At 42.2% G+C, this 27,597-nt stretch overlaps 1 protein-coding gene across 1 annotated transcript in view; it reads right to left on the reverse strand.

Annotated features, from left to right (window-relative positions):
- Positions 1 to 4,675: 4,675 nt before the first annotated feature.
- Positions 4,676 to 27,597, reverse strand: part of myo5aa (myosin VAa) — a 59,654-nt gene continuing 36,732 nt past the window's right edge. The window contains exons 20-41 of the mRNA XM_047364200.1: positions 26,808 to 26,964; positions 26,373 to 26,612; positions 26,025 to 26,273; positions 25,060 to 25,153; positions 24,805 to 24,953; positions 24,326 to 24,439; positions 24,095 to 24,229; positions 23,559 to 23,615; positions 23,210 to 23,437; positions 22,106 to 22,114; positions 21,684 to 21,784; positions 19,038 to 19,118; positions 16,041 to 16,239; positions 15,020 to 15,113; positions 13,978 to 14,127; positions 13,609 to 13,763; positions 13,390 to 13,479; positions 10,896 to 11,046; positions 9,501 to 9,783; positions 9,256 to 9,430; positions 9,087 to 9,167; positions 4,676 to 7,987 (exon numbers count right to left, since the gene is read on the reverse strand). Of these exons, the coding sequence (XP_047220156.1) occupies positions 7,835 to 7,987; positions 9,087 to 9,167; positions 9,256 to 9,430; positions 9,501 to 9,783; positions 10,896 to 11,046; positions 13,390 to 13,479; positions 13,609 to 13,763; positions 13,978 to 14,127; positions 15,020 to 15,113; positions 16,041 to 16,239; positions 19,038 to 19,118; positions 21,684 to 21,784; positions 22,106 to 22,114; positions 23,210 to 23,437; positions 23,559 to 23,615; positions 24,095 to 24,229; positions 24,326 to 24,439; positions 24,805 to 24,953; positions 25,060 to 25,153; positions 26,025 to 26,273; positions 26,373 to 26,612; positions 26,808 to 26,964 (3,145 nt within the window). The 3' untranslated portion in view covers positions 4,676 to 7,834. The remainder of the gene's footprint in view (positions 7,988 to 9,086; positions 9,168 to 9,255; positions 9,431 to 9,500; positions 9,784 to 10,895; positions 11,047 to 13,389; positions 13,480 to 13,608; positions 13,764 to 13,977; positions 14,128 to 15,019; positions 15,114 to 16,040; positions 16,240 to 19,037; positions 19,119 to 21,683; positions 21,785 to 22,105; positions 22,115 to 23,209; positions 23,438 to 23,558; positions 23,616 to 24,094; positions 24,230 to 24,325; positions 24,440 to 24,804; positions 24,954 to 25,059; positions 25,154 to 26,024; positions 26,274 to 26,372; positions 26,613 to 26,807; positions 26,965 to 27,597) is intronic.

The following is a 27,597-nucleotide window of genomic DNA, read 5'->3' on the forward strand; positions in this document are numbered from 1 at the left end:
TATTTTCAGCCAACAGAGAAGTTTATGAGAGGAAAATAAATCATGTCTCAAGAGATAATAAACCACATAAAAGAAGTATTGGTAAAAAAAAAACCAAAAACATGTTTTTATTTATATTTAAAAAAAAGGCATGTTGAAAATTATTAGTCAAAGCCTTATAATTACTCACCGGCTATTTCTATGACTGTTCTTTCTTTGGTGATGAGATCCAAGTCTTGGAGGTTGAAAGGCCTCCCAGCCATCACCTTAATCTTTAACTGCCTCAAGTCTGATTCCACTGAATCTGATTCTCTTTGAGGTTCAAGTCAGGACTCTGTTTGGGCCACTCCAAAATGTTAATATTACTACCAGTCAGCAGAATCTTTATTAAAATTAAAACATTATTTATAACCCTAATCTGACTGGGGGTATGAACAATTTTGGTCCTAATTGTAAATAAATAAACAGAAAAACAGGGATACAAAAAAGTATGTAATTAAACATGGATAAAAATCAAAAGGTCTGGTATTTATGGAAAGCAGATAAAGAATCAAAAGTACAAAGAGTGCAGGAAAACTATTTGATTTAAAATAAAAGCTAATTCAAATCTCAGCTTCAGAAGATGTCATTAGAATCTGAAAAATGCCAAATTAATAAGCTGTTTCTTCATTTTACTTTTAATATTTGCAACACTCAGTGCTGTCCCAACTTTTTTCCATGGTGGTACACAAAATAATTTTTTAATTACAGTTGCAAATATGTTTTTTATTTTCTATTTCCTTTTTAGCTGCTCAGCAATAGAAAAGGGATCTGTAACTCATCGTAGATCCGAAACATAACAAGGATCTCGCATGTTTTCCCAAATCTGCAATTTTTTTCGGCTGATTATGTGTATCTAGATTTCTTTTAGTGTGTATCTTCAGCAACATGAACTGGATCCGGCTCACTCTTGCTTCATTTAGCCAGGCTTAATAAATGGGTGTGTATTATTCTGCTTCTTGGTGGAAGTCACAGGATATTTGTGGTCTTTTTTACTAGCAAATTAAATTAAAAGCATTGTTAATACAAGATGAATACTTTGTGTTGCCCTTTACATTTCCCATTTTAAGGTTTTCATTTGCGTCTTTTTTGAAAGACCTCCCATGGGGGAAGATTATACCTAAACTCTGTTCTTTAAAACATATATCTGTATCAACCGCCTGAAAAACTAAATTTGTGCCACTCTCTAATCCATCCTCAGGTCCTCTGAGAGCCCATCTCAGAGGTAAGGACACAAAAATCGAGGCCCAGTTATTTGTTTTAGTTGTGAATCTCGGAATCTGTAAGGTACTAGGTTGTCACTGTAGAGATTTTGGTGGGATCTCTACCGTCTCTCTGGTTTGTCTTACTATCGTTGCAGCTTAATTCTGCAGTAGCTGTAGAGGAGAACATATTTGGGAAACCCCAAACAAAAGATAATTGCAGTAATGGAGTCTGTAGGTAAGAAAAGCTTGGATTAATGTCTATGTGTTCAGAGTCTTGAGAGAGAAAAGGTCTTACCCTGGTGTCATTTTTATGATAATAAAATCTAGTTGTAGCAGAAGATTTTAGACTCAAACTGAGGTCTGAAATAAAAATAACTCAGCGGTTTAAAGTCTCTCTAAATATGCTTCATTGAATGCTCTATTAATGTTCAGACTTATATTTGTAGCCACAGGTCAGGGGTTCAACATAGGCGATGGACGAACCCCTCCTCCAACCCCAGGCACAACAAAACTCAATTTCCCTTAGTATGCAACTTTTATCAAACAGTAGGAAATAAAAAAATCTTTGTGTTTTAACAATCACAGTAAAGGATTTGTAAAATGTTCAATGCAGAAGAATCCAGTCGTGGTCAGGATTCAGTATTTGAAACGGGGGCACAAATTCTGTCAACTGGCAAAATGGCAGAAAGGAAAACTTATTCAAGGAGCTTCTCTTTGTTTTGCTGATCTGTCTAAACTACAGCCAGGCCTGTTTCCACCACTGTGACAATAAAACCTCGTAATTATATGAAATTGTGAAATGCATTTTTCTAAAGTGTCAGACATTTCTGCCAAGTCGTTCAGACTCTTTGGATATTAGTCGGTCTAATTGCCTCAGTCTTATGAAGGCTGTTGCTGGAACCTCAAACCCAGTTGTGTTTATGGGCTGGTTCCTGCCTTTAACCATGCAGTGCACCAAGTGCGATGTTTCAAAATAAAGTGGTTGTGTGTTCCATAGCTCATTGGCCTGGTGTTATTCTCTGCCTTATTTAATTGGGTTTACTGGATTAAAGGTAATACAAGAGCTCAGGTCTTAAATAATTTAACAAAGAAAAATACTGTACAAACCCTTATTTTAAAATTTAGATTTTTTTAACCTCGTTCGTTCGTTCGTTCGTCGTCTTCCGCTTATCCAGGACCGGGTCGCGGGGGCAGCAGACTCAGCAGAGACGCCCAGACGTCCCTCTCTCCAGACACCTCTTCCAGCTCCTCCAGGGGGAGCCCAAGGCGTTCCCAGGCCAGCCGAGAGACATAGTCCCTCCAGCGTGTCCTGGGCCGTCCCCTGGGCCTCCTCCCGGTGGGACGTGCCTGGAACACCTCCCGAGGAAGGCGTCCAGGAGGCATCCGGTATAGATGCCCGAGCCACCTCAACTGGCTCCTCTCAATGTGGAGGAGCAGCGGCTCTACTCCGAGCTCCTCCCGGATGGCCGAGCTCCTCACCCTATCTCTAAGGGAGTGCCCGGCCACCCTACGGAGGAAGCTCATTTCAGCCGCTTGTATCCGTGATCTCGTTCTTTCGGTCATGACCCAAAGTTCATGGCCATAGGTGAGGGTAGGAACGTAGACCGACCAGTAAATTGAGAGCTTTGTTTTTCGGCTCAGCTCTCTCTTCACCACAATGGACCGGCACAGCGCCCCCATTACTGTGGCAGCTGCACCGATCCGTCTGTCGATCTCCCGCTCCATTCTTCCCTCACTCGTGAACAAGACCCCGAGATACTTAAACTCCTCCAACCAGGAAGTCCCCTCCAACCTGAAGAGGACAAGCCACCCTTTTCCGGTCGAGTACCATGGCCTCGGACTTGGAGGAGCTGATCCTCATCCCAGCCGCTTCACACTCGGCTGCGAACCGCCACAGCGCATGCTGTAGGTCTTGGCTAGAGGGGGCCAGCAGGACCACGTCATCCGCAAAAAGAAGAGACGAAATCCACTGGTCCCCAAACCAGACCCCCTTCGGCCCTTGGCTGCGTCTAGAAATCCTGTCCATAAAAGTTATGAACAGGACCGGCGACAAAGGGCAGCCCTGCCGGAGTCCAACATGCACTGGGAACAGGTCCGACTTAGTGCCGGCAATGCGGACCAAACTCCTGCTCCTTTATAAGAAGGTGAAGAGAGGGGCTGAGCTGTCCACTGATCATCACCTGGTGGTGAGTTGGATCCGCTGGAGGAGGAGAAAGCTGGACAGACTCGGCAGGCCCAAGCGCATAGTGAGGGTCTGCTGGGAACGCCTGGCGGAGCCCTCGGCCAGGGATGTATTCAACTCCCACCTCCGGGAGAGCTTCGACCAGATCCCGGGGGATGTTGGAGACATAGAGTCCGAGTGGACCATGTTCTCTGCATCTATTGTCGATGCTGCTGCCCATAGCTGCGGCCGTAAGGTCTGCGGTGTCTGTCGTGGCGGCAATCCCAGAACCCGGTGGTCGACACCGGCAGTAAGGGATGCTGTTAAGCTGAAGAAGGAGTCCTATCGGCTGTGGTTGGCTTGTGGGACTCCTGAGGCGGCTGACGGGTACCGTGAGGCCAAGCGTGCTGCGGCCCGGGCTGTGGCAGAGGCAAAAACTCGGGCCTGGGAAGAGTTCGGTGAGGCCATGGAGAAGGACTACCGGTTGGCCTCGAAGCGATTCTGGCAAACTGTCCGGCGCCTCAGGAGGGGGAAGCAGTGCGTCGCCAACACTGTTTATAGTGGGGGCGGGAGACTGCTGACCTCGACTGAGGACATTATCGGGCGGTGGAAGGAGTACTTCGAGGATCTCCTCAATCCTGCCATCACGCATTCCGTGGTGGAAACAGAGGCTGGGGACTCGGGGTTGGACTCTTTCATCACCCAGGCTGAAGTCACCGAGGTGGTTAAAAAGCTCCGCGGTGGCAAGGCTTCGAGGGTGGATGAGATCCGCCCTGAGTACCTCAAGTGTCTGGATGTTGTAGGGCTGTCATGGTTGACACGCCTCTTCAACATTGCGTGGCGGTCGGGGACAGTGCCTCTGGGTGTGTTCCAACTACAGGGGGATCACACTCCTCAGCCTCCCTGGTAAGGCCTACGCCAGGGTATTGGAGAGGAGAGTCCGACCGATAGTCGAACCTCGGCTTCAGGAGGAACAGTGTGGTTTTCGTCCCAGCCGTGGAACACTGGACCAGCTCTATACCCTCTACAGGGTGCTCGAGGGTTCATGGGAGTTTGCCCGACCCGTTCACATGTGTTTTGTGGACCTGGAGAAGGCATTCGACTGTGTCCCTCGTGATGCCCTGTGGGGGTGCTCCAGGAGTATGGAATCGGGGGCCCTTTATTAGGGGCCATCCGGTCCCTGTACGAGCGGAGCAGGAGTTTGGTCCGCATTGCCGGCATTTTTTTAACCTAAATTTTATAAATCAGTACTCAAATAAAAAGCAACAAAAAAGCTCGCAGCCCACAGTCCGACAGTGCTGAAATCTTTTATTTTACTTACAGAGTTGAACGTTTATTCCAAGTTTCCTAACAGTGAACACATTCACAAAGCACAGCTACCAGAAACATCAAACAGTCCAGTTTGTCAAATGTACACATGGGTTTAAAGAGGAGAACATCCGATACCAACTTCAGCATGTTTGCACCAGTACCACCACAGCTGGGCTCAGAACTTCTTTTTTTTTTCCTTTTGTTTATGAGCAACTTTTAAAACGGCACAATGACCTTGAGTGCTGATGAGAAAAACGATCATTTCTAATGTCTGGGTCAAAATGGTACAAGCAGCTGTCTGATTGGTGTGAACCTGGAGATGTTCCAAATGACAAAACCAACCAGTGGATGAGTATCACAGCTCCCACTGTCACTCAGCACAGTCCAATGGGTCGGTGCTTGTTTTAGTTTCCCAGCCCGTACTCATCAGTTATTTATCAGCCTTCCTGTGCAGCGTTCTGGCCGAGGGTTAAACAGCACGAACCCTCCGTGTTACACCAGCTGCAGGACAAGATGATCACATTTTTACAACCTCTACTCATTTAACAGCAGGAGAACACGATGTCACAAAGCTCATGGTATATGTGTGTAAGTCATTCACATAACGAGTAAGTGAGATAAGGCTTCTTCTACAATGTGCAGCTAAAATCATGATACACTTGTGGAACATTAACATTCAAATGGTGGATAAACTCCTTCGTTACTATCCTTCCAAACTCAACCAGCAGATATGTTCTCCTGGCACAGGCCAGACATGTAACACAATAAACAAAGCCAGACAAACAAAATGATAAAATGTGGTCCCAGTGGGATGTTCTTAAAGTGCCACACAGAAAAACGTCGTCACTGCTAATGCATCAATCAGACTTTTCCAGGCCAAAGAGAAAACTCTTTATCCCCTTTCATTCATCAAAGCCTTTGCGAGTCCAAAAGTGCATAAGAGTAAATGCTGCTGATAGATGCGTTTATAGACAGGAAATGGTGGGAATTCTCAGTTTTGATGCATTTAATGAATGCTTTTTTGGGGTTAGAACTGATTACGGATCAGGAAAAAATTGTCCGATTCCAAACTCTGGCCATTTGATTGGTGCATCTCTAAACATCACACTTTCTCTTAATCTAAGACAGGACTGTCCAACAAGACGCTTTATAAATAATCTGGTTTACTGAGATTTCTCTGCCTTATTTTGTCCGTTTTCTTTTTTCATGTCATTCCTTTACGATAAAAGATGAAATAAAGTCCACTTCCAAGAGGAGAAAATATCCTTCAGACATAGACAGCATTTTATTAAGCGGTTTTTGGTAAGAGAATGGTCCAAGGCGAAGAGGCAGACATGGCTCATCTTAAAAACTAATGGCACAACAGGGAGTAAGCTGGAAGTGCAGGAGGCAGAAAAGACAGAGCTGAGGAAGACAGAAGAGTCTTTGTTACAACATGGGCAGATTTCCTGGAACTTTCCCCATGACTCCACTCCACTCTTCAGTTATAGTAACATGCAGGCTCATTTCTCAAGCTGGTGATGTCTGGAAAGCCAAATCCATGCAGGGTACACGAATCAAGCAGCAGCACTTCATGCCTAACACTTGCCAAAGTACCAAACATGGCAAGATATCTGAAGCTAAACAATCTGTACACTGAATAAAAAAAGACTAAACACAGGTAAACACTGAGCCAGCAGTTCGAATGAGAACGATCAACATAATCTGTGGTTTTTGGTAACAAATGCCCATGTTGTGTCACAAAAACGGGAAGGTAAGGGTGGGATCAAAGCAGAGAAACAGTAACATAGAAGAGATCTCAGACAATTTCTGCAAAACCAACTTAAAAAAAACCCCACTTATGTTCTTTCTGCTCAGTAATTCATGGCTTTACAATACAAACAACCCTTAAAATGGTAATACTGAAATAAATAAGCACACAAAGGTAAAGGGAACATTTTCCAGTGCTCCGACCAGAAGAATGTGAAGGCAAACATAAGCTAGGTGGGCAGAGCCAACACTGCTCTGGGCAGGTTAACCAATCCAATGCTAACTAAATACTGAAATACTACTAAATCACTATAAATTATTTTCAAATATATCAACTTCAAATTTCAGTGAAGGGATTTCACATTTAATGATTTAATTATGGATTTTACAACTGACATAAATATTTAGGGATAAATTAATTGATCTAATGTAGCAACTTTAATAATCTCATAAATAAATAAGTATTTATTTATGACACTGTGGCACATTGGGTCCTCTGTAGTTAAATGTTCCTGGTTTATTTTCTTGGTTCTGGTCAAACTCTGGTCTGTAAACAGCAGAGATTAAGCCTCTCTTATCTTAAACCTGCACTACTCTGCCAAAAACACACATCAAACATCTAAGTTGAATACATAACTAATCAAAATTTGTGCCATACCTTTTAACTATATGATATAATATACCTATTATGACATAAATATTGTATATGTCAGTGCAGCTAAAGCAAAGCAGTTTAGCCTGTCCTGGTGGTCTTTATCCTTAATTCTGAAATGACGATGCAAGAAATCTTTAAAAGGGAGGCTGGCAACATAAGGTCAATAAATAAAATACAGGCTATATATTATCTATTTTTCTATAGATATATTTGTGTATAAATAATATAATACAATGAGTTTTATCTTGGCTGGACTGTGCTCAGAGGGCGAATAAAACCTGATAATTTGGATGTTTTTGCATCAACACGTCATGGTGGATGACAACTTGCTAAATAAGTCCTTGTCGTGAGATCTTTGCCTCCTTTGCTCTTATGATTCATGAACAAGAGCTACCTTAATGAGGACAGGAAACACAGATGAAGGATCAGGGCTGAGGACTGACCTTCTGGCTGATGGATTGATTGACTGGATCCTATGCCTACTTTAAGTAACAGGCGTTTCTACAAGCATGTAATGAAGCCTATCGGGCGAGTAGTGTGTGTGTGTTTCTGAGTGAGACAAGGTAATGCTAATCTAGAAAGTGACACAGATGTGTGTGCATGTCAGCATTTAGACAGAAACTGTTCAAATTGTGTTCATCCACATTTTCTGAAGTGCTTTATTATAATTATTATTAATATTCTTTCTTGGGCCAGTAGGTGGCAGCTGCTGTTGCAGCACTGATTGGGTTCAGCTTAGACCCTGGTGAGGAAGGCCAGGTTCAGAGAGGTGGGAATCTGAATGGTTTCCAGGGCGAGGGAGGACGGGTTAAATGGGAAGGTGACTGGATATATCATTTTCGTGTCCATTAACAGCTGGGGGCTCTCACAGCGGTCCCGTAAGCGAGTCTGAAAGAGAAGAAGGGAGAGTTAGCTCATTTACTGGACAGGAAGAAGGATTTGGGAACGAAGCAAAACAAGGAAGGACACTGTGACTACATTCCCCACCAGCTAATAGAAACGAGTACCGCTGTAACAAATGTTTTTGAAAAACTGTCATATAAAGTTTAGAACAAAAACTCCTAACTGTGATAATATATAAATACCAAACAAAATCTCAGTTTCCACAGCAGATATGTGTTTTTTTGGCCATAAATATAAAATATAACCATAAATTTATTCTCTAATCATAATAGTGTATTATTTATCTCACTTCACACTTTCCAGTTTCGCTACTTTTGACACAAAGTTTATTGCTTTAAAGGGACAGCTGCATTTCTTATTATATTGGTGATTTTACATTGGCAGGACTGATACAAACCATCAACATTCAAAAAATTGGACTTTTGCATGTTCAGCCAAAGAGGAATGCCTCAATCTATACAGTAAATATAGCCATGGGCCAGAGAGCATAACTCTGTCTGTCAGGCTGGTAATATTTAACCTGCAGTAGATAACTCTCTTGACATCTTAATGTAATAAAAACCCAGACTAGCTGGTCTTGCAGGCTGAAGCCAACAGGAGCCAGGACCAAAGAGGCTTCTACCATCTTAAAACACCTCTGCGCTGATCAGACTTTTCCAGGCCAACATATTTTTATCGATTGTGATTTCTTTTGGATTAGATCTCATGAAAGAGAAATCCTCCTATCTTAAAAACGTCTTAGCAGTTTATGCAAACACTGTTTTATAATATTTTTACCGTTGCCATGTTTTCATTGGGTGGTTATTTACACATGAATATTTATTTGGGAAAAGGCAGTGAAAACAAGACCATCAATGAAACAGTGTAGCTGCCTCTGACTTCAGAACAGCTGAGTCAGAACCTTTAACAAAGATGGATTTTATCAGACGGTTGGGTCAGGATGCCTGACAGCTTTATGGGTAAATATAAAGTTAGAAGTACAACCTGTACAAACACTAGCTTGCATTAAATCATTTTTATTACCAGTGATTTCTATAATAGCTACATGACACAACATGTTGTGTTTTACATATAAATGAATCACCTGTATAGTTCGAATGAAAGCGACTGAAACTCTCTCCTCAAACTCATTGACTGGAGTGTAGAGATTCAGGACCTTTACAATCTGAAAGAGACCAACCGTACCAAAAATCATTTAAAGAATATGATTGTTTATGGTTTTCACGTTTTTTAAGATGTTGCTGAGAGTTTACCTGAGCAGTGGTGAGGGCGTGACACATGGAGCAGATGGCCTCTGCGTCTTCGTCCGTCTTCTTCTTCACCTGCAGCAGCTGAGCAGCCTGGATCAGAGGCTCCAGGGTCTCCTTGGCGCCACAGTTCATCAGACCTTTGTCTCTTAGCCACTCCTCCAGCTGGCTCACATTGTACCTGCACACATGCATGATTAACTATGCTCTTACAGTAAAATCAGTCAGACTCTGCAGCTAACATCTCCTACCTGATCTGCATGCCTTTGCTCCAGGAGCACATGTCCTTGCGCAGCAGCAGGTTGTTGAGGGTGACGGCGCCGATGATGTAGAACATCTGCTTCACCACCTGCTTGATGAGCTCGGGGTCGGTGCCGTGCTGGCACATGGTGGAGTGGAAGGCGCTGAGCTGCCGCAGGATGGAGTCCAGGGTGTAGGTGCCCTCGTCGGCGATACTGGAAGTACGCTTACGGAGACCCGTGGGCTTCACTCCGGAGACGCCTTGGATGGTCTCGTGTTCCAACATCCCAGATACTGCGAGGAAAAACACACATACAGTGCCTTGCAAAACTATTTACACCCCTTGAGCGTCTGAACATTTTGTCAAATTCCAACTACCAACCTTAACGTGTTTTATTTAGATTTTATGTGGCAGACACAAACACAAAGTAGTGGATAATTGAGAGGTTTAAGGGAAATGACACTGTTTTTAAATTATTTAACAAAAAAAAAAGATTCTTCTTTGCAAAACAGCTCAAGCTCAGTCACATAGAAACGGAAATGGTCTTTGAACAGTCTTTTCACAGATTCTCAATTGATTTAGGTCTATACTTTGATTGAGCCCATCTACCACACCAATATGCTTCGATTGTACCATTCTATTGTAGTTCTCTCTATTTGTTCAGAGTCACCTTGTTGAAAGGTGAACCTCTGCCCCAGTTTCAATAAATTGCAGTCGCTCACATTTTCGCCCAGGACTGCCGTGTTTTTGGCTCCATCCATTTGTTGATAAATTTTCAACAGGTTCCCCTGGTTCAGCCCAGCCCAGAGCACCTTCTGTTAAGGGACGCATGTTTGCCGTTTCTTTTACATGGCTTGTGCTAAACTGCACAACAGATTTCTTACAGCCTCTAACTGCATTTGTTTCACTACTGTATTTAGCTTAACCCATCAGCTTCCCTGTCTTTGCTGAAGAAACCCATCCCCAAAGCATTTCACCCCCACAAATAGCAAACTGGAAATGGGATCTTAGAGGACTTTCTTGCTGTCCCTCCTCCATACAGTCCAGAATTGCGGAGTCCCAGACTAATAGTTTTCCTGTAATCAGATTTTTACACATGAGCAGTGGATCTCTGCTGCTCCCCTAGCAACACTGTGGGTCTCTTGCCTGCTGATTCGGCCCGTCACTTCAGGTGGACGTCCAAGTCTTGGTAGGTCTGCAGCTGTGACATACTCTCTCCATTTCGGGATGGTGGACTGAATAGAGCTCTGTGATATTTTGTGTTATAATCCTGCTTCACACTTCTCTACAACCTTTTAATAATAATGATGATGATCATATGTAAGTTTATTACAAATACTATTTATAATGTTACAGTAATGTTAGGCAGTCAGACTACCATGCGAGCAGACATGACTCTACACACCTATCATTGGCTGGAGGATGTTCTCCATGCATTTGACCAGCTGCTGGTAGATCTGGATGGCCAGGTCACTGATCACCTGCCTGTATTCTGCCAGGTCGAAGTTGGACAGACAGTGTTCATTCTGCCTCGATGTGTTGTGCTTCATAAAGGCCTGGAAAAAAAAACAGAAGGATCTGCCTTAAGATTGAACAAATGCAGCAACTTTTCCACATCAGATAGTTGGGACACATAAAGGCAAAATTACAGCACATTTACAACGATGAAAAGTTAGTTTGGTATAGATTTGCTACTTTGGTTTTAATATGCATACGCAGATCTAAAGTTGTGAAAAGATGTCAGTCTGTTTCAGAAAGGTCAAATCATTGGCATGCATCAAAAAGAGAAAACATCTAAGGAGATTGAAGAAACTACCAAAATTGGGTTAAGAACTGTCCAACGCATTATTAAAAACTGGAAGGATAGTGGGGATCCATCGTCTTCAAGGAAGAAATGTGGCCGGAAGAAAATCCTGAATGATCGTGATTGACGATCACTTAAACGTTTGGTGAAATCAAATCGAAGAAAAACAACAGTAGAACTCTGGGCTATGTTTAATAGTGAAAGTAAGAGCATTTCCACACGCATAATGCAAAGGGAACTCAAGGGATTGGGATTGACCAGCTGTGTAACCTTAAGAAAACCACTAATCAATGAGGCTAACGGGAAAAAAAGCTTCAATTTGCTAGGGAGCATAAAGATTAGACTCTGGAGCAATGGAAGAAGGTCATATGGTCTGATGAGTCCAGATTTAACCTGTTCCAGAGTGATGGAACATCAGGGTAAGAAGAGAGGCAGGTGAAGTGATGCACCCATCATGCCTAGTGTCTACTGTACCAGCCTGTGGGGGCAGAGCTATGATCTGGGGTTGCTGCAGTTGGTCAGGTCTGGGTTCAGCAACAGTATGTGTTCAAAGAATGAGGTCAGCTGACTACCTGAATATACTGAATGACCAGGTTATTCCATCAATGGATTTTTTCTTCCCTGATGACACAGGCATATTCCAGGATTCATTGGGCTGAATTGTGAAAGAGTGGTTCAGGGAGCATGAGACATCATTGTCACACATGGATTGGCCACCTCAGAGTCCAGACCTTAACCCCATTGAGAAACTTTGGGATGTGCTGGAAAAGGCTTTGCGCAAGATCTTGGTGAAAAATTAATGCAACACTGGGTGGAAATAAATCTTGTGACATTGCAGAAGCTTATTGAAACAATGCCACAGCGAATGCGTGTCATAATAAAAGCTAAAGGTGGTCCAACGAAATATTAGTGTGTGACCTTTTTTTCCTATGGTGAGTACTTTTTCTTTGTGCCAGTCAGTGTATTTGTGATCTTTATTCTGTATGTTTGCCTGTTTGTTTGGTTTTGATGAATAAAGTTTAACAAATCACTGGAATGTTTCTGTGATTAGAAGGTGCCAAAAGGTAAAATAACTATAAATCTGACCACACAAAAAGGACACAATGAAGCAAAGATTTGTTTATATAAATACCCTGTGAAAAAAAACTGTTATTGCTGAAATCCCTGAGGTGGAGAGCAGACAGAGGTCAAGGCTCTTTTTAGGCAAAATGTTATGTTTACATATTAGGCTTTAATGGAACCATAAATACAACTGGTCTGATAAAAGATGCGCCAGTCAATTGGCCAGCAAAATGTCCCCTTGACTGGCTCATGGATCAGTGGGTCAAATACCAGCCCACCAATAAATAAAACTGCACTATGAGCTCCAACTACTTGCTTTTAATCCTCAGCCTGTACTTTGATGCTCATTTGTTCTTTTAGGTTCATTGGAAGTGAGAAAAAAGAAGCACTGGTCAACATTGGAACAGCAGCTCAGACCTTGAAGAAAACCTGAAACTAGCATCGAGCAGAACAAGCAGCATCTCCAGTTAGAATGGGATTAAAGCAGAAATGCATGTCAAGATGTTTATTTATCAAGAATCGTTTTTCTTTCAAACTGTAAATAGATGATTATTCAATTTGTTTGTTCATACAGCCCCCAGAAAACTATTCATACCCCTGGCAGATCCTTTAACTTTACCAACATGTTTCTCCGGAGTAGAAGTTAAATGGCCCAGCCAAAGGCTGGACTTGAATAAGATGGAGAATCTGTGGAGGGAGCTAAAGATTAGGGTGATGGCAAGGTGGGCTTCCAACCTTACTGTCATAATACCAGTGGAAACATGAAAGAAGCTGGTTAGCCATTATACGAAGAGTTTAACTACAATGAAAAAAATGTCCACTGATTATTGATATAAATCATTTTGAACATGCAATTTTCAAAAAATAAAACACAACTAAAAAGGTTTAACATGATTTTCTTATCTTCTAATAGAAACAAACTTCTTGGTTGAAAGAAAATCATGTTAAACCTAAACCCGCCAGGGGTGTGAATAATTTTGAGCTGAACTCGTGACAGCAGTCGGGTTTTAGTGTACAGGTGTGTTGGTGTCACCTCGTCTCCGCTGTATTGTTTCAGACAGTGCAGGAAGCGGCAGGTGTTGGCCAACCAAAACGAGACGGTCTCAAAGTCATCACCTCGTTTCTAAGAGAAGAACCACATCGGTATCAATATACGCCTCCTACGGGCCTCCTAACAGGTCCGTTTCATTCCCACATGTCTACATCCCTCAACCTGATTCTTCTCTTTCGGATTTCCATTAAATAAACTGACCTTGAGGATCTTCTTGATGCTATTAATGGTTGATGTGAGCAGAGTGCGAACTTTCTGGTCATCGTTGACGTAGTCTGCATGTCTCAGACACATGAACAGGATGTAGGCTGGCAGACCTGGGATCAGATTCACTGCTACTCCACGAGGTTTCAGCTCTGGAAAGTCAAAAGAGAAAAAAAGATTTTCAGATGTCCCAAAACATAAACTGTGAAGGAACCTTTCATAATGAACTTAGTCCCATATTATATCTCATCTTAGCTTTTTTTTATTGAGAAAAAGCTTGAGGAGAAGAACCAGAACCCTGGGAAAGTTCAACAACTACCCTGCCTTAAAGGACTGAACTTCTTTATACAACATGTCAGTTCGTACCCAGAATAAGATTCTTAACCAGCTTCATTTCATCCTCCTTCTTGTACTCCAACATTCCCTGGAAGTCCTTCTCCCTGCGGGGGATGTTGACAGGGTGGATGGGCTCCTCCACCATCTGTCCTGGAGACGTTTGTCCTTCAGTTTGACCCGCTGGGAAACAGATTTCATAACACGTTTAGAGGAATACCTGCAGCACCAAACATTATTTCGACAGTCTAAAGATGCACCCAGAAATCTAGAGGTGACCATAATCTGAGAGTTTCTAGCTTGAGCGGATGGTTGGAAACTTAAAAATCTAATCTTTTCCTGATCAGGAAACCACATCATGCTGACAATAACACTTCACCGTGGAGGTTGACATTGAGGGAAGACGACTCAAAGTTAGCCGTTTTCAGTATCGGGGAGGTGTGAAGAACAAAAGCTGTAAGAGGCCATTTAAATTCACAGTGTATTTTCTATCGAAGTATGTTGCCTGTCCATTCAGTCTGCAACAACAGAGCCATCTCAGAGTTGCTCTTTTGTGATTGTGTACTTTTGCAGTTTTTGTCATTTTGTACTAAAACTGTAGGTGTGAAAAAAAGCCTTCTGCTACAGAAGGTCAGATCATTCCTACTTTGGGAGAGTTTCGTCGAGTCTGAGACCTGGAAACTTGGATACCAAGAAGGCTGAACATAGTATAGCGAAGTCCAGGTTGGAAATACCAGCAACCTCTTGGAAACCTCAGTGTTAAAGTATAAATCTACATTCCCACAAGACTGGTGTTAGTAATGCTAATGATGCTCATCAGTAATACAGGATGCTAGGGACAGTTAGAAATGTCAACAGCTTGATCACTCAGTCTTTGTTTGAAATGACTGAAACCATGTTCCGCAGCGAATGACGTCTCTCTCACACAATGTGTGAAGTCGTCGCTACTCCTAATATAAATTATTTTCACCGCTCACAGCTGAAAGCCTGTTTTAAATGTTATTTGAAATAAAGAGAAATGAAAACTGGTCCTTGCAGTTTCAAGCTTTATAAGAAAAGGAAATTGTAATAGTACCTCCCATCTCTCCGATTCTCTTCGAATAGACCTTCAGCTGCTTCTTCAGCTTGCGGATGGTTCGGTCCTGCTTCTCCAGCTGCTCCATTAGATCCTAAAGCAGACCGAGAGAAGAAGAGGAGAGAACAGTGAGGCCCCATTTGGACTGAATCAGAATCCTCAGCAAATGTCACCCTCTAGTTGTACGTGAGAGAAAAAGAAACCGAAAACAAGCAGAAGTAGGTGTAGGCAATTAGAGATCAGAATCAGAGCTGAGGTGCTGATTATTGCTTCAGAGGAAGAAAGGCTGTGAGACTTTCTAGCTGTTACAGAGGAGAAAAGTGTGCAGAACTGCTTCGCTTTGAGTTAGAGCCAACGTGGAGTGATCGCTCAGAATACACCTCTCTCAGTTAATCCTCACACACACACATGCAAACACACACACAGTAGCATGCAGGCCAGCACACGCAGACTCTACATACAACCATCCGCCGCAATATGATGACTCGAGCCTCTCTGGATGCCGTGGGGTCGTCGGTCATTAGTTCCTGTCAGGTGACAACATCCACACAGTGAGAGTGTGCTGTTGTTTGGCTTGATGTGTGGCCCAAAGTGAAAGTCATGATACATTATGGTAAAAAACGGTAAACTGGTTCAGAGTTTCAAAGGACCAGATACCCTGCTGTAACTGAAAGGGAATAATAAGAGCCAAGTCTTTGTTTTTAAAACAAGACCACCTGGTTGGCAAAGTGCTCAGATGCAGCTGAATACCCTCATCAGCTGATAACTGGGGTCTAATTCTCAGCAGATTGGACCTTTACTGTCCATGTTTTTAGTTTCTTTTTCGTACCTAATCAGTACACACAGTTTAAAATAAATAGCAAAATGGCTTTAAAATTAAACTTTCTAACCATCCTTCAGTTGATGAAACTAGAACTTCTGTCTGTATTTCTATAACACATCTGACTGCATGGAGGACTTTAGGTTGGACATGCATTTGCTCCTCATGCGTCCGTTTGTGAATGACTATGTTGGAGCATACCAAGTTCTCGTTGGTCAGCCGGGTGATCTCATGCTGCAGGCTGGCTTCAATCCGGGCCTCTGGAGGCAGCTGGAGGTTTTGGGCCAGTAGCTGCTGCTGCCGGTTGTTCTCCTCCTTCACGTTCTGCAGCTCACCACGCAGCGACTCCACCTCGCTGTCGTAAGTTCTGCGCTGGGTCTGCAGCTGCTGCTCCATTAACCTGAGGAGAAGAAGGGATAAAGAAAATAATCTTAGGAAAAGTGAGAGGCAGAAACACAAAGGGAATCTGATCAGAGAGATTTGAGTCTTAATTCAGCTGATAGTCTAACATGCAACAGCTGCACCTCTACTCAAAATCTAAAGAAACCCACAGAGTTAATTCATCAAAAAAAAAAACACTCCTAAGCTAGTTTGGGAGGTTTTTCTGAACCACATTTCCGGCATGCTGTCTTTGCATGCCTAAAGCTGATCTGGAGACTAAGATGACATTTTTGGCAGGGCTGCAGAGTCTGCTGTGCACAAGAACATGCATGAGCAGAACAAATCAAACAGCAGACCTCTCACAGAAGGACATCTCTGTAGCATCACAGGATGAATCGAACTCTACTGAACGTTTAACTGCAAGCCTGAATTAATATTTAGCACAACTGTGCATTGAAACATTATTTATACTGTTAAGAGATGAAAAATAAACATTAGAAACCAACAAGTCTTGGTTCAATATTCTATTATACACACAATCTGGCACGTTAACCAGAACATGTTATACGGGTAGATCTCCAAAAAGTAGAACATCATTTCAGAAAATGAACTTCTGATATTTTATACAGGTCCTTCTCAAAATATTAGCATATTGTGATAAAGTTCATTATTTTCCATAATGTCATGATGAAAATTTAACATTCATATATTTTAGATTCATTGCACACTAACTGAAATATTTCAGGTATTTTATTGTCTTAATACGGATGATTTTGGCATACAGCTCATGAAAACCCAAAATTCCTATCTCACAAAATTAGCATATCATTAAAAGGGTCTCTAAACGAGCTATGAACCTAATCATCTGAATCAACGAGTTAACTCTAAACACCTGCAAAAGATTCCTGAGGCCTTTAAAACTCCCAGCCTGGTTCATCACTCAAAACCCCAATCATGGGTAAGACTGCCGACCTGACTGCTGTCCAAAAGGCCACTATTGACACCCTCAAGCAAGAGGGTAAAACACAGAAAGACATTTCTGAACGAATAGGCTGTTCCCAGAGTGCTGTATCAAGGCACCTCAGTGGGAAGTCTGTGGGAAGGAAAAAGTGTGGCAGAAAACGCTGCACAACGAGAAGAGGTGACCGGACCCTGAGGAAGATTGTGGAGAAGGGCTGATTCCAGACCTTGGGGGACCTGCGGAAGCAGTGGACTGAGTCTGGAGTAGAAACATCCAGAGCCACCGTGCACAGGCGTGTGCAGGAAATGGGCTACAGGTGTTGGTCCAGTGTGTTTTATCAAGGGCAGGGTCAATGCAGCTAGCTATCAGGAGATTTTGGAGCACTTCATGCCTCCATCTGCTGAAAAGCTTTATGGAGATGAAGATTTCATTTTTCAGCACGACCTGGCACCTGCTCACAGTGCCAAAACCACTGGTAAATGGTTTACTGACCATGGTATCACTGTGCTCAATTGGCCTGTCAACTCTCCTGACCTGAACCCCATAGAGAATCTGTGGGATATTGTGAAGAGAACGTTGAGAGACTCAAGACCCAACACTCTGGATGAGCTAAAGGCCGCTATCGAAGCATCCTGGGCCTCCATAAGACCTCAGCAGTGCCACAGGCTGATTGCCTCCATGCCACGCCGCATTGAAGCAGTCATTTCTGCAAAAGGATTCCCGACCAAGTATTGAGTGCATAACTGTACATGATTATTTGAAGGTTGACGTTTTTTGTATTAAAAACACTTTTCTTTTATTGGTCGGATGAAATATGCTAATTTTGTGAGATAGGAATTTGGGGTTTTCATGAGCTGTATGCCAAAATCATCCGTATTAAGACAATAAAAGATTTGAAATATTTCAGTTAGTGTGCGATGAATCTAAAATATATGAATATTAAATTTTCATCATTACATTATAGAAAATAATGAACTTTATCACAATATGCTAATTTGTTGAGAAGGACCTGTAGATTAATTAAACATAGAATATAATATTTTTAAGCATTCATTTCTCGTAAATTTGATGATTATAGCTTCTAGATGACAACCCAAAATTCTTAGAAAATTAGAATATTGTGAAAAAGTTAAACATTGGAAACTCATGGCGTCACATCCTACTCAGCTTATTAACTCAAAACAGCTGCAAAGGGGTTTCCCGAGCCTCTAAATGGTCTGGGTCAGTAGGCTACATAATCATGGGGAAGACTGTTGACTGGACAGATGTCCAGAGGCCTCCATTCCACACTGCACTGATGCCGTAATTCATGCAACAGGACCTTTAACCAAGCATGGAGTGCATAGAAAAATGACCATAGTTTTCAAAAGCCTGACATTTCTGTTGAAAATATCCTTTTGCATTGATCTTATGTAATATTCTAATTTTCTGAGACACTGAATTTGGGTTTTCATTATCTGTATGCTATAAATCATTACAATTACAACAGATTAGGGCTTGAAATATTTAACTCCATGTATAATCCATCCATATCATATATGAGTTTCACTTTCTGAAATGAGCATTAAAAATAATGAACTTAATCAAAATTCTGGAGATCTACCTGAATAGTAACAGGATGAGAACTCAACTACCCATCTAACCTAAGGCTCCGAGAAATGATCATACATGGTGATTACACCGCCTCTTTAATAGGAAAAATCCTCTGAAGTACCACGTCCAAGAAGCAGCAATAAGTGGAACATTTATAGGTTCATGTGAAAGCAGAGAGAAACCCAGAAGCACGCATTCCCTCCTGGACTAAAGCCAAACACATCATGCTCGAAGGTCACCATGTGTTTGAGCCTCAGTTACACCTGATGGTCTCCTTTAAGCCCTGATTAACCAGCCACAGCTCCCCGTCCTCATTCAGCTTATGGAGGTCTGGAGCAGCAGATCTGACCAACACACAGCACAGAGGGACATGAAGGACGTCATGACAACAGCAAACATGAGGGACAGCTAACGCAAAAGAAAAAAAACATGAATGACATGAATAAATGAATAATTGCACTATATTATCTAACCTGAACTGTCCGTAGAGAAGCTAACAGAAATACTGCCCTACAGTACAATTATATACTGGATTCATATTGTAACAGAGGAGTGCAGTTGCTATGTAGCGTTGTCAGAGTAACTGAGCAGGACAACATTAGAAATATCTAAATGAATTTATATTTTGAACTTCTAAATGTCTACAGTCATCCTCTGCAGTGTTGGACATTCACATTTAACTACTTTATAGCTACGAGGAGCGATCAGAGGAAGCCGCAAACACAGGAAGCAGATAAATGAGAGGAACAGAATGGTCGAGGCAGTGATGCACAGTAAAACCTAGAAGCAAGCTTTGGTGGGACACACTGCAGAGCTGCGTTGCTGCTTTACTTATCCTTGCAATGTTTTACATTTAAAAGCTTGTTTCTCTTCACTGCATCCAAAGCACAGAACCACTAATCAGATATGCTGCTGAGAGCTACTGATCATCAAGAAATCACTGGTGATGTCTTCATCAGAACGGGTTCTGGAAAATGTGTAGGAAAAATTACAATTTTCAAATCACATGTAGAAATCAGTGGGCATCTTTATGTATACATCCTTTCTACAATGAAAAGATGCTAGAAGCTACACCTGGCCTGACTGTGTCTACCTGTGACACCTTTCTGGAGAGGGGAATCATCCGAGCTTCTGCTGGCACCAACTTAATGCTCCCCCTCTACCGATGACCCACATGGGCCTGTCTTTTAGTATTTAACCCTTTCTCTCTCCTAGACATGGCAATTGATTGAGCTTTTACTGTAACTAATTATATGTCCTCTCTTTCAGACTCTAACCTTGAAAACTGGCTCAGAGTTTATCTGTTCTTTCTTTCTAGATGAAATGACTAAAGGAGCTATATCCACTCACATTTACTTTTCCTTCCCATAGAAAGTACTCCTGGATCAGTGCTTCTTTCTTCTCTTTGTCTCTGCTCTGTTCTCTCAAACTCCCAGTTGGTTGTAGCAGATGGCCGCTCACACTGAGCCTGGTTCTGCTGGAGGTTTCTTCCTGTTAAAAGGGAGTTTTTCCTCTCCACTGTCGCTACATGCATGCTCAGTATGAGGGATTGCTGCAAAGTCAACACCAGTGACTGTCCACTGTCTCTACATGCTCATCCAGGAGGAGTGAATGCTACAAGTCACTGACTGGATGCAATCTGCTGGGTTTCCTTAGATAGAAAAACTTTTTATCCAATTTAAATAAATAACTGAATCTGACTGCACTGTTCAATGATTAGGATTAACTGGAATGTATGAACCTGACTGTTGTGAATTGGCGCTATATAAATAAAACTGAATTGAATTGAATCTCATTAAGAGTAAATAAGATGGCTCTTTACTTTTGAACCATACAGAAGCATCAAAGGACACCTTTATGTAGACAGCTTTCCAACCACGTACGATGGATGCTTTTTCTACTTCTTATGTTCAGACGCATTTAGACATCAGTAGATGCCTTCAGTTGAATCCCTTTTCTCCACTGACTTAACAGAAATTTGTCATTAGGTTTTAGCATCTGAACTATGTATGTTTTCCCGCTATGTGCCATTGTACCATTGAACTGGGATTTACTGACTGTAAATGGTGGGAAAAGCTGACAGGTTGCATGTTTGGCAGTTTAAAAGCACAAGCGGATACAGACTAAAAATGTAAGGTTTTGCAAACTTCCTTAATATTTTACAGTGCAGAAGTATTTTAATATGAAAAGAGAAAATAGAAATATTGAATTTCATGCACTATTGTTGACAAACTCATTCCTTCAACCATATCGACGCAACAGTCTGTGTTAGTCAGAATTAAAGGTCGTCTCTCCTTGATCTAAACCATTTGCATGTATAAATCCATTCTGGATTGTAAATGTGGAGTTCACCATGAAAGCTCCAGTTTCCAAACTCATCTGAGTTGCCTTAAGTCTAAGAGTGATGCTCGGCTCTAATCCATGCTAACCACTTTAACCCAGGCAGACCTTTAAAATCATAACTTCCAACAACATCCTGATAAACAACACATGCTGATAGCTACGGTAGAGCTGAACATACAGCCAACTTCTCTTCTGTTAGACCCAAACTAAAGCAAAAGCTGTTATGTTAAATCACATGCTGTAGGGGCACAAAATGCCATGTGACTCTAACGCAGCAGTCTGACATCAGCCATTTTGGTCCTCAGCGGTTATTGGTAACCTTTTCCCCCCTGACAGAAAGTGCATGCTCTGATCCATGATGCAAGAGCCACCTCTCTTCAGTTACCTCAGCATACTCAGGAGATCACTGACTTTCACCGCTGGGGTCACTGACCTGGGGGATCTGGCAGGACATACAGCCTTACACTGGTTTCTCACACATAACGGAACTACGTCTTGATAACACAGAGGTTAGATGTAATGGAGGCCGAGTGTGAGTAGAAGGAGAGCTGGCTTTTACAGCGTACCTGTTAGTGTCTTTGAGGCCGACGTAAGCTTGCTTTAATTCATCAGCGTCTTTCAGTTTGTTCACATCCTGAGCGAAAACTGAAGGCTCCGTCATGGTCTCCTGGAAGAAAGGTGAAACAGAGGAGGAGATGCTCAAACTGCAGGTGAAGCCCAAAATCCTTAAGCATCCTTTTTATCACAGTAACAATCTGTGAGCAAATCTCAGTGTGCACATTTTTCTTTTTATTTCACATTAGGACAAAACACTGCACTACTACTGAAATAAATCCAGGAGAACTTGCATCTTTCTCCAGATGTATGCTTGTGACAATCACAACAGTTCTAGTTTAGGTTGTTTTTGCCTCTAAAGGCAAACAACACAAGGGATAGATAAGGTAGTACAACAAAAAAAACTCATGGATGACTCAGTTTATCACCATACCTTCTCATCCTGTGGAAAAGCATGAATGGTGGAGAGAAGGTGGAGACAGAGAATTAGACATACAGCTGGGACAATGAGAATCTAAGCAACACAGGCAGTAAATGATCTGATGTTTAGTTCATTGTTTGACTTTTTAAAGACAAAAGGCAGCTACCAAGACGTGCTCTTTTTATCCGATACATAAAACATGAAAATGAAGGAGGAGTCATGTGGACTCTCGACGAATATGGCAGCTTGCTCCGTAGTTTGAAAAGACTACTGAAAGGTAGTCTGAAACACCTAAAATTGTTACGATATTGGACACAGTCTGTTGCTATAAAGTGCTTCAGTTTATGTTAAGTGAAGTAGTCTATAACCAACCGGCTCTCATGAATCAATGCCTAGGAGGCAAATAAGATGGTGGAATAATTCTTCAATGCACATTAACACAATGTAAGCAACTCTGATATGTGTGCTGAGATGACGGATTACGGGGTCTGAGCTCATCCCAAATCATTCCGGATCCGGCACAATTCGAAGGTTGATCAACCTACAACATCATGTAGGTTAATCACATCGGCAAAAACATCCCCCTCCTTATGAGGAGTGGTTGACAACAATGGCGTCTAATGGGAAGGTGACATATGGTCTATTGCAGGTGTTCCCAAACCCCTGCTCTATTGGGTCAGCTTCACCAACATGTTTGTATCTGGTCTCCCTTTCCCAGTTGGTTTTCTGCTACATGATGTACATGTTGACGGGTCTGTGTGTGTAAATAAAAGGTAAAATATGTTGTAGTATTTAAGCGTTATAACTTCGTTTTGTATTGTTCACAAACGTTTCAATAACGATGTAAATTATAAAACATGGAAATGACACGGGATTAGGAAGAGGGAACACCTTTTGGTGAACCTGACTAAAAACACATAAAATGATGGGGTCAACAACTCATGAATGTAAGCAGGTGGATGAAAAACAGCCACGGTGCCATCCACCTACATTCAGCATTGATGAGTCACTGCAGAACAATAGTTCTTCGCAGATGATCACAGCAAGTGGAACACTGCCTAACTTTCTATGTTTAAACACTGAAAAAAATAAGCAAAAATGAAAAGGTATTTTCACCTTGTGGTGCATGGCTTCCTTTTGGCTGACCAGCTGGGAACGCAGGATCAGGACCTCTTCCTTGCGGACCTCCAGCTCCTCACAGGAAGCATTGAGCTGGTCGAGGAGCACCTTGTAAGCTGGCGAACCCGGCGCCCCGGCACCTGTGGCTGCGTCACCGAGCAGGCTTTGCCTCATCTCTGCCAGGTCGTGTCTCAACTTCTTGTTCTCCGACTCCAGCTCCTGACGCTGAGAGGTGAGAGTTCAGAGCACCGCAGTTAGTCAAAGTAACATTTCATAAAGAATAAGGAGTGGGACAAATATTCCACATAAGTTGATGCATTTGGAAATTTTATTCTTCCCTATTTACCTTCAGGGACTCATACTCCAGCTCTGCTCCACGAGCCTTTCTAAACTGTGCATCATCCTGAAACACAAAGAAAAACCCTGACTTAAGGAAACATGTTGGTCTCCGATACAGTCGATCGAGCGATCATAGATCAATATAGATATAAAAAATACACACACAGCATCTCATTCCATTTTTAACCACACTTTTCCTTCCACTTAACTTTCATTAATATGCTTGGACACAGATCTGTGTGAACAGTGAGCTTCTTCAGCAAATCATCCACCTTCCTGTGGAGGATTTCAATAACTGTCTCATGGTCACGTCAGACGTATTCATGATTGTGTAGGCCATTACAAAACATTTCTGCTTCAAAACCAGCCTTATAATATTCCTATTTTCAAAGACATTTTGGTTATTATGAGCTGTAAGCATGGCTGATAAATGGACACAACAGAGCATATTTAATTTAACAATGAATACTGGCTGCTAACACTGTTGTTTCAGACGTAATATTATAGTGATACAGTGAGATAAGTTGTGAGAACTGAAAGTACCCTGGCTCTAGCCCGCTGGAACTGTTCCTCTTTGTTTTCCAGTTCGTTGCGCAACGACTGCTTTTCTTGCTCCAGCTCTGTAACACGTTTCTGCAGCTTTAGAGTCAGTGAAGTATCCATTCCCCGTGTCACATCCTGTGTGATAAAGATATGTAACAACGGTAAAAAGGTTGAAACAGAAGCCAAGCGCTACATGCCATACATTTTGTGACGTATCGTTTATTGCCTTACTTCGCCGGCACGGGAACCTTCTTCCAACTCGGCGTACTCTGAGTTGTAGGTGTACTCTGATTCGTTGCTGCTGTGGGTAGAGTCTGTTCTCCTGTGGCCGGGTTTGGAGACGTTCTGCAGAAAAAGTCAAGCTTTAAAAAACTCCCTTTGGTAGATGAATTATTTTGAAAATAGTTTTGTGAAGAAAAAAAGTAGCTCTCCATCTATAAGCTCCTCGGGATTCAATTTGGTATTTTTCATAGATTCAAATAAATTTGGAAAATTGTGTTTTATGACCGGCTTCTAACACAAAATCTCTAAATATCCAGTTTAATAGATTTTACATCTAAAACTGAACTTTTGCTCCACACTTACAATGAGGTATCAAAAGGTTTGCTCTTCAATGGTAACTCTGAATGAAATGTGAAAAGCAGACTACGTAATGAGATGACATTCTGTCTAAAAGGGCTCAGTCTTAGGTTGAGGCACATGTTCCTCACCGAGGAGTGAGCCAACTCTTCCTTCAGGTCGTCGTATTTCTCCTCCAGGCGAAGGTGCTCCGTCAGCAGGTTCTGGTAGCGAGAGCGCTCCTCGTTCAGATCCGTCTCCAGCTGCTGAGTCTCCTGTGCTATCGCACGAGCCATTTTCTCTGACAAGACGACACAGAGGACAAATTTGAAACAAAAGCAATCGCATGGATAAACGACGACGATGATAGTTCAGCCATAAAACTGTAGATAGGAAGAGAAACACACCTGTCATCTGCTGACTCTGTTCCTGAATCATCCTGTTCAGGTCGTCCTTCTCTTTCTTTAGCAGGCCGTTCTGGTCCTTCAACTCGGACACCATCTAAACAAAAACAAATAATCCATCTGTTATAAACTACTGCCCCTTTCAACCTTCCAGCATCTTTACTGACTCTGAAGGCTCAAAGGATGCTTCCTCCATAGTAGAGATGCACCAATCAATTTTCTCTTGAATCCACTAAATTAAAATATTTTCCCCCATTTATTAAATACATCAAAGCATTAATGGTCTATAAACACATCAACCAATAGCTGTTTCTCTATAACTGTAATTGAAAATTTGCTAAACGCTTTAAAGACTAAATGGGGATAATCTTGTGATTGCTTTATTGCCTTTAATATTCCAAACTACTACCTCCAATAAAGAAAATCAGAAATCAGTATCGTCTAGAAAAAGCCTGATCAGTGCATCTCTACAACGCCTCCAAAGACTTATTAAAAGGTCAACTACAAAGCTTAATTTGTTTGGATAATGTCAAGGTTTTAGAAAGTCAGCCTACTCCATGTCAGTGTCAACATGATCTGCATGAAAACACCAAACCTAAACAAAATAACAGAGCTCTAACACAGCAGCTACCTCAACGACCCAACACTATCCTGTGCTCACCTGCCCTGGAGCAACATTTCCTTCTGAGCCCACTGTAGGCCCATTCCCCCCTGGTTTGTTCTGGTTCTTAATGAGGATAAAAAGCATTTTCCTCTGATGCCGATATATAGTCAGTCAAAAATAATACCGTTGAACTAAAGGAAACCAAGTCCCATTCTGCTTAATGTTTCTATTTATAGGATTTTTATCAAACAGAGCGTCAGGAGGTAGAGACAAGAAGATAAAAATAAACACTGATTTATCAAACTGAAAACACACACATAAAATCCCAGAGAGACGGATGATCAGGAGACCCACACAGCCTTACCTTTTCCATTTCGTCCCTGTACTTTTGTGCCCAGTCCTCGATGGTCTTCTTCTCCTGCTGGGTGACGCTCAGCTCCTTCTTCAGCCTCTCCAGCTCCTCCAGCAGAGACGACACCTGGTTGGTTTTGTTCTTGGCGTCCTCCTCCACCCCCCGCAGCCGTCTCAGGTCGCCACGCATGCGCTCACTCTCAGTTGCATATGAACTCTCCACAGTGGCTAATCTCTCACTAATCAACCGGTTGTCCTTATTCTATGAGCACAGGTTGAATAAAACATTAAAAACTAATCAAGTAACAGATGAAGTCAAAATAAATCAAAGAGAAACTGGGACAGATGGTCAGAACATTACCTGCTCATCAATCTTCCTCTGCAGCTGCATGATTTTGTTCTCCATGCCTTTGTTAAGCTTCTTGAAGTGCTCTACCGAGCGAGCCTCAATCTTCAGCTTCTTCAGCTCTTGCTTGGCTCTCATCCTGCGGATGCAGCACTGCAGGTAGACGATAGCCTCCAAGCAGCGCTTGTACCAGCACCGGGCCAACCAGCCGCGGACTCGCTTCTGAATGATTATGGCCTTATGCTCCCGCAGCAGCTGCAGACACACGGCCACGGAGAGGAAGAGACTTTAAATTAGGAGAAACTATGTAGAACGTAAAGAAATGTGGGGAGAACAACGCAGCTTAAATGTTTTGTCTGAGCATGGTGATACAAAACATGAAATAAACATATAGGAATTCATCCTGTACAGATATGACTTTGTTTCTCCTCATTGAGTGTTGTGTCTCACCGCCTGGTACTTCTGCCGGGCCATGTAGGCTCTGAGGATAGTCTGCATGACCAGAGCAGCAGCCTGCTTCTGTCTGTAGCGCTCCCTTTCCACATACATCCTCTGGTACTTCTGGATGATGGTGGCTGCCTGAGTGCGACGCATGAACTTCGCCAAGCTGTCCAGAAGCAGAACACACACACTTTCAACTTTTCTTTAGGTCTATCATATTAACCTCAAGTTTAAATGGTTAGAAATAGTAAGTGAATATCTTTTATTCATCCTGCACTGCTTGGAGGGTACCACTAGGTGGTGTTCCTGGGCTTGATTGTGGTTGCTCTTCTTTGGCAAACCTCCATTATAACAAATTTGCGGCTTGAGTGCCTATTTATGCAACATGCACATTTATTCCCTTGTTTCTTATTCTTTTTTTTCTGTTACTTAACTTTTTTCATCACTTTGTTGTCGTTGTTTGTTACGGGTGCCGGTTGTTCACCATTTTGTAGTTCTGAACCCCAACTTTTTCGGTTGCGAAATAGAGCCCTCTCACATTGGACGTTTCATTCCAACCAGGACAAGATTTTACACTTGTGTTGGTAACTTATGATCTGAAGTAATTTTCTACATTTGTAGAGTACTGTCAGCAAATGTGTCTGTATTAATTTAATAAATATGATCCACAGGCAGGAGGTCGCTCGTAGTGTGTTTAGGAGTCATATTCTAAATGTTTCATAATGTTTTTTAGGAGTCACACAAACAGGAATATGAACAGAAATAAAATAATAAGTGTAATGCCATGATTTCAGAGAAT

The sequence above is a fragment of the Girardinichthys multiradiatus genome, chromosome 4 (genome assembly GCF_021462225.1).
Source record: "Girardinichthys multiradiatus isolate DD_20200921_A chromosome 4, DD_fGirMul_XY1, whole genome shotgun sequence".
In the NCBI taxonomy this organism is placed as follows: Eukaryota; Metazoa; Chordata; class Actinopteri; order Cyprinodontiformes; family Goodeidae; genus Girardinichthys; species Girardinichthys multiradiatus.